This window comes from Oratosquilla oratoria, chromosome 1 (assembly GCF_046742065.1).
Source record: "Oratosquilla oratoria isolate Oo_2021 chromosome 1, ASM4674206v1, whole genome shotgun sequence".
NCBI lineage: Eukaryota > Metazoa > Arthropoda > Malacostraca > Stomatopoda > Squillidae > Oratosquilla > Oratosquilla oratoria.
This window is the reverse complement of record NC_134777.1, coordinates 130,748,061-130,755,560: the sequence shown is the minus strand read 5'-3', so window position 1 is coordinate 130,755,560 and position 7,500 is coordinate 130,748,061. Positions and strand designations below refer to the sequence as shown.

The 7,500-nt window shown below is 35.8% G+C and overlaps 1 protein-coding gene across 4 annotated transcripts in view; it reads left to right on the top strand.

Annotated features, from left to right (window-relative positions):
• The window catches only part of LOC143027054 (vesicular acetylcholine transporter-like), a 572,364-nt gene that overhangs the window by 489,556 nt on the left and 75,308 nt on the right, over window positions 1–7,500 (top strand). For all 4 annotated transcript variants that reach the window (XR_012966558.1, XR_012966559.1, XR_012966560.1 and 1 more), the window contains one exon: window positions 2,224–2,346. Coding sequence is in view for 1 of the 4 variants with exons in the window: in XM_076187956.1 (XP_076044071.1) it covers window positions 2,224–2,346 (123 nt within the window). In the remaining 3 variants the exon portion in view is untranslated. The remainder of the gene's footprint in view (window positions 1–2,223; window positions 2,347–7,500) is intronic.

Sequence of the window (7,500 nt, the reverse complement as noted above, 5' to 3'; positions counted from 1 at the left end):
CGGTAAACCGAATCAGACTGGTTCCACCACGTTCACCGCTGCACTCAGACCTACAAATATAGAAAGTTGCCAGTTAGTCATTTTATAGAATATATGTATGTACTTCACCATGAAGTAGTAGTTTGATTAAATCAAATATATATATATATATATATATATATATATATATATACATATATATATATATATATATATACATGTGTTGAGACATTATGACAAGTTGAAAAAGGTGGAAAAAAGAGAGTCACGGGTCCCGTTCCGAGTTTATTCCTGAGCGGTTTCGCTTGTAGCTTCTTCAGAAGAATGTTCAACATTCCTCTGAAGAAACTACAAGCGAAACCGGTCAGGAATAGATAACGAGACCCGTGACTCTCTTTTTTCCACATTTTTCATTTATATATATATATATATATATATATATATATATATATATATATATATATATATATATAGTTTGCAGTCGACTTAGTTCCTCGGGAGTAGATTAGCTTCCAGATTGGCTCACTAGCTCAATTGGTAGAGTGATGGTTTGTGATTCACGAGTTTCGGTCCGAATCCGGGGACGAAAGTCGGAATTATTATGATTATATATATATATATATATATATATATATATATATATATATATATATATATATGTATATATATATGAATATATATATATATACATACATGTATGTATGCATATACATATATATATATTATATATATATATATATATATATATATTTATATATATATATACAAGCCGGTGGCTTGGCTGCGCAAACAGCGGCCTGCGGCCGCACCTTTCCACGCTCTAATCCCTCGTTTTCCCCTTCGGCCTCGGTCTCGGGGCGGAACCCCAACACGGGATCCTCAGCACGAAGAAGAACGCGAAGAAGAACACGAAGTAGAATGCGAAGAAGAAGAAGAAGAAGAAGAACGCGAAGAAGAACGCGAAGAAGAACGCGAAGAAGAAGAAGAAGAACGCGAAGAAGAACGCGAAGAAGAACGCGAAGAAGAATGCGAAGAAGAACGCGAAGAAGAACGCGAAGAAAAACGCGAACAAGAATGCGAAGAAGAATGCGAAGAAGAAGAAGAAGAAGAAGAAGAAGAAGAAGAAGAAGAAGAAGAAGAAGAAGAAGAAGAAGAAGAAGAAGAAGAAGAAGAAGAAGAAGAAGAAGAAGAAGAAGAAGAAGAAGATTAAGAAGAAGAAGAAGAAGAAGAGGAATGCGAAGAAGAAGAAGAAGAAGAAGAAGAAGAAGAAGAAGAAGAAGAAGAAGAAGAATACCACCTGACCCCGACTTACCCAAGCGCTTTTTCAAGAATATTTTTAGGACAAAGTGTCACCGTAACACCACCTGTCCCCGACTTCCACAGCGTTTTTTAGAAGAATATTTTCACTTAGACTTAGATATATATATATATATATATATATATATATATATACATTTTTTAACAACCACAATGCACTTTAATTCTAAGCCATCAAAGGCCAGCATGCTGAAATTGAAATGTGGTACTGCCCAGGACTCAAACCCGACATCCTCATGACAAGTGCGACAGTGACTTACCAACTAGACTCTCAAGATAGATATAAGTTCAACGCATTTTTTCTTATATATTTGTATGCTCGAGTTACATACACATATATGAAATTTTGCGTTCAACCCATCTCCACTATGATAGTACAATTGGAAGTATACAAACGCGGGAAAGTATTTGTACAACACTGAATGGGTCCCAGTGATTAGAGATACATTTTAACAACCACAATGCACTTTAACTCTAAGCCATCAAAGGCCAGCATGCTGAAATTGAAATGTGGTACTCTAAGTGCATTGTGGTGGTTAAAATGTATCTCTAATCACTAGGACCTATTCAGTATTGTACATACATATATATATATATATATATATATATATATATATATATATATATAAATATATATATATATATATATATATATATATATATATATATATAGATATATATATCCCCTTCCCTTCTTCTTCGTCTTCATCTTCATATTTTTCTTCTTCATTTTTTTTTCTTTCCTGTTTACACGTATTCACCCTGACAGACTAGATGTTTCATAAAATACATAAACATCTAACACTCCGACGTATACAAATCCTAAGCCTTTTGAATTCGTATATACACGAACCTTTGCAGAAGAGACTTCGTGCTCTAGAAGAAGTTCCTCTGAGTGCTAATGCCCCCGTCCTTTGATCTCCGCAGACTCGTGGAAGACCTTGACTTCCGAATTCTCCGGTACACAGCCTACGGTCGTTCTTACATCAAGAAAAGCAGATGTTCCCCCGACGCCTTCCTACAATTGTCACTGCAGCTTGCCTTCTTCAGGTAGGTCCTCCCACCTTTAGTAATGACTTGTCGTTCGTGAGGTATATGTTACTTTCTTCAGGTAAGTTTTGTTAATGTCAGGTAGTTCCTTCCTAATTCTTGTAAGGGTTGCTTCCCTCAGTCAATGCTTATCTTCTTCAATTAGGTCTTTCCACCTTTGACAATTTCCCGTGAGGACTTCAATTTCTTCAGGTTGGTCTTGTGTACATCAAATAGAACCTGTCTTGTTCAAGAACGTCATGTTTTCTTCAATAAAATTTTGTTACTGTCAGTTAGCGTTTGCTTTCTTCAGGCAGGTCCTCTGTCAAGAAGGTACTAAGTAATTAAGTGTCCTGCCTTTCAGTTAACGCATGCGTTCTTCCGCTAGGTTTTTCCTTGCTCAGGTAGGCCATAATCCTTGTGTCCATCTGGTAGGTGTCAACTCATTTTGTAAAAGTATTTTTTGGCTCTAAGTACACCTTTACTTTTTCTAATATATTTTTTCCTCTGCCAGGCAGGTGTTGCTATCTTTTAACATATCTTCCATCTTTCAGTTAGGTATTGTTTTTTGTTCCCTTTAGTTAGACCTTGCCTCATACTCAAAGCTTACTCCTTCTTCAGGTCAATCTTAAGTCTTTAGGAAGTAAAAGGAGACGAGAAGTTTCGGAGGGAAATATATATGCAAAGAGAAAGAAAAGAGAAAGACAATGAAAAAATGAATAGACAAAGAACAAGAACAAGAGGAAGAAGACAAGAAAAAGAAAATAGAAAAAAGAGGAAAGACAAATACAAAAAAACAACAAGCGAAGGAGACAAGCTCCTCAAACGTCAAAGACGAACACAAAGAATATTTGCCTTCAAGATATCTTTTTATGGGGGGCAGGGCCAAAGGATAGCTACCTTGTGATGCAGACTGCTCCAGACAAACTTAAGCAAAAACAATTTAATAACTTCATGAAAATGCCATGATGTCAACATTTTTCAGATTTAACCCCCCCGTCGGTATTCCCCCCTGCTCACCCTACAATGGAAGTTCGTGAACTGAAGAATTTAGACTGACAGTAGCCAGGATAGCCACTAGTTTCAAAATTTAGAAAAGGGATTAAAGATTGTGCTTTGACTGACACCAGACGATTCTATTCATCTTACAGATTTTTTTTTTGTAGTGCTAGAACTATCTATATTAACGTTCTGAAACATTTATAGATTTATTTCTAGTAGGCGTCGAAATGAAATGTGGTTTTAATTGATCAAGACTCAGATGAATAAATTCGTTTAATGTTGATGATGATTCGGTTTATCGTCGTGAACTCCCCTTATCAGGAGGTACCCCTTACAGAGGACTTTAGAGTGTGAAATTAAAGAAAACGTGCCCTTGGTCCAACTCGCTGGCGGCAGGAATCGAACCGCTTTTACCTTGACCTCCGCCGCAAGTAGCGACGTTCTAACCCGGAATAAAATCCACAGCATATACCACGCCGCGCGATGATGGCGTCATCAGAAGCGCGCTGATTTCGCATTCGCTTAGTTGTGGGTTCGAATCCCGCACTCTTCGATTCCCAGATGTAACTGTCTATGACCCGCCCCAACAGTCCCTAAAGCGCATAAAAGGGGCAAATGTGACGGCTTCGGCCGCAGCTACTCAACGCCTCCTGGCATAGGCTCTTCACCCTTTTCTATGTCACGTGATTGGAGGGGTTAAGGATGGCGGATAGGTTGCATTACGTTACTTCAATTTTGATTCCATTGTGTTAGATTACGTAAGAGATAGATTAGTTTAGGTTATATTAGGTCAGGTTAGGTTAAGTTATGTTAGGTCAGGTTGGGTAGACTAGGTCAGGTCTAATTCGAAAGTTTGTTAACTGGGTAGATTGGCGGTAAAATCGAAACTCCCCGAACGTAACTTCACCCGGTCAAGCAAAGATAAAAATTGGCAGTTGTTAGTGTCTGGTGGGATCTAATGAATCATTATACAATAGGTATGCTTGACCTCATGTTGTTATCTGGGCTGTTGATTAGTACTGTAACAAAGGGAAAGTGTTGTGGCAAGCATGTAGATGGGTACCTCACCGAGGTATTAAAGTCACCCCTTAAAATGAACCCTGGGTAGTGTACGAGGTTTTAGTGTTCCTAATGTACCTCTTGTCAGGGATATTACCGTACAAACAAAAACATACAGTTTCTAGGTGTAACACTATTGGTCTAGCATGTACTAAGTACAGTTTATATAAGTGTAGATTCTTCTTTGACTATCAAACGTTGCTTCTTCAGTTACACCCACAATGAGATGCGTCGAATTCCCTTTGATATTTATGTCTACGATTCCTTCACCTTCTCTGGCTCATTTCTATTCCCTTGTTTTCTAGATTCTGAATCTACACAAAAGGCGCTCAAGTGGTTACTGTCGCAGGCAGCTGGTTCACTGACTCGTCTGCTTTCTGTATTGAGGACTAATTAGTTGTTCCCTACTAATTACGGAAGCCACTTAATTGGCCCCACCCGTCTGTGCTCCCTTGAAACGAGAGAAAGCTTCCTAAGGCGACGGAAAAGAGGTCTCAAATAGACTTCATCTATTTTTCATAGACCGGCCTCAGCTGACACGAAACCAGACGCTACGTTTTCCATTTGTGGTACATATTGTTTTCGTAGCCTACCCTCAGCTGGCGCAGGACTTTGTGCTCTACTTTTATCGTAGGCTACTATCCATTCACACAGGATTTTCCTTTTTATGTTTATTTTCTTTATTTTCTTTTTTATAACTTTTTTCCGTAGATATCTTTCAGTGTGTATGGGACTTTCGCTTTTTTCTTACGTGTATGTGTGCTTGTGTATATGTGTGTATGTGTATGTCTTTTCTATTATGAATCAACTGATTACTAATCATTATCTTTTTTTTTCAATTTTATCCATCATGATGTCTTTCATTAATGAAAAACAGAAATTTGAATGAAAGCCAGAGATCAAAGCAGTCGAGTCGAAAATCAAAGATTCGATTAATTTTTAGATAAACATTTTTCATGAAAATAAATTGACTCAGTAAGTGACAAACATGCATTTCCCCCTACAGCTAATTAAAAAAAAAAAAAAAAAAAAAAAAAAAAAAAGTATTGGGACAATTGCCACCAACATTTGGAATTTTCTATATATTTTTTTTTTCTCTATAATGGGAAGTTTTCAATAATGGAGGCTGTCCTTCAATTGAGAAAAAGTTGCCTGTCACAAAGCGTAACAAAATAAATAATATCATGGTGCTTGACAGGTTTTAAGTTACATAATATACGTACCTTTTACGTAGTATCCGTACACGTTACACAATATGCTTTAACAAACATTGCAATATATTTGATCCTCAAACGCATACGACCTTTTAGCACTGAAAATCTACTCTGGGTTGTATATATGTATCGTTGTCAATTTGTGTCTATTAATTTTATTTTGTTCTCAAACGTGTATATATATATATATATATATGTATATATATATATATATATATATATATATATATATAAATATATATAAATATATATTTATATATATATACATACATATAGGTATATATCTGTATATATATATACACTATTAGTACATGTGTGTGATTGTGTATGTCTATATAAATATATTTTACGATACCTGCTTTACATTCTATATTAGACATTCACCCACAAAATCACAGCAAACAACTCTGTATTTTTTCCCAGGTGACACACTTTCATGTCTTTGTTCTAGGTCGTGTCACTATGTTTACCTTTGCTGCTGAGGTCGTTTGTGGCCCACGAAGATTAAGATGCATTGCTTAGTCCTTCAATTCATTGTCGTCATTTGTGCTCCATGTCGTCTTCTTTTAGTTTATATTGCTAAGAATTGGGAAACGGGCTCCCATAACTACATAAGATTAGAATTTCTCATTAAAGCTCAGCTCGCTATCCAAGCGGATGAGGTCGTCGTTACTTACGGCGAAGGTCGAGGGGATGGCAGTTCGACCCCTGCCACCAGCGAAGTTGACCCACGGGTATGGTCCATTAAGTTCCACGCTACAAATTCTTCCGTGAGGGGCACTGTCCTAGCCTTCCGATGGGTAGAGTTTGTAATGTTAAACCATATCACCGTCATCACTAAAGAGAAAAAAATTAATCTTCTTATTACACCCACCCCATTTAAGGATTGTCCACTGTGTTTTCTTGTCATATATGAATGGGTTGATTACGATACATAAAACGGGTCATCATGTTAGACCCATTATATATCTGCTCCATAGGGTCTATGATTTAAAGTGACTTGTAACCATTTGGAATCCTTTGGTAGTATATACATGCATGTACGTATGTATGTATGTATGTATGTATGTATGTATGTATGTATGTATGTATGTATGTATGTATGTATGTATGTATGTATGTATGTATGTATGTATGTATGTATGTATGTATGTATGTATGTACGAGTATGTACAGCATATACATATGCATATGTATCTCATAAGAAATTATTTTTCACCTCGTTGGTAGATTGAGCATACAAAATATTAACTGATTTTAACCTATACATACACAGTATATATATATATATATATATATATATATATATATATATATGTATATATATATATATATATATATATATATACATAATCTATATATACAGTATATATATGTATAATATATACATATATATATTCATATATATATAATCTATATATACGGTATATATATATATATATATATATATATATATATATATATATATATATCTTTATATATATATATATATATATATATATATTGGAGTAACGCGGCAAAATATTTTCTTTAAGGCATATTGAATTGTATGCAACAGCAAATTGAGCTCTGATGAGCTTCCGATGAAGAGTTTCAAGTCTTCTGAAGATCTCTCTAGCATGGAGAGGTAAAGAAAATACCAAGTTGCCGATAGAACAGTTATCTAAGTATACTTTCCCAGTGGTCACAGTTCCCCTTCCCATGTTCCCTTCCCCGATATTCAATCGTGTCCTTTCATAGTTTTAGACCAGAGTAACGGTCAACCTCATTAATTATTCCTAGTGTTTACTTTCTGTATTTATAATCATCCATTTCTTTGTTACTGTTACAATTGAAAATGCTAATTGTGATTAGCGAAACGTCTTGTATCCTGTTCTACCCATTAGATGGCTTCTATCGG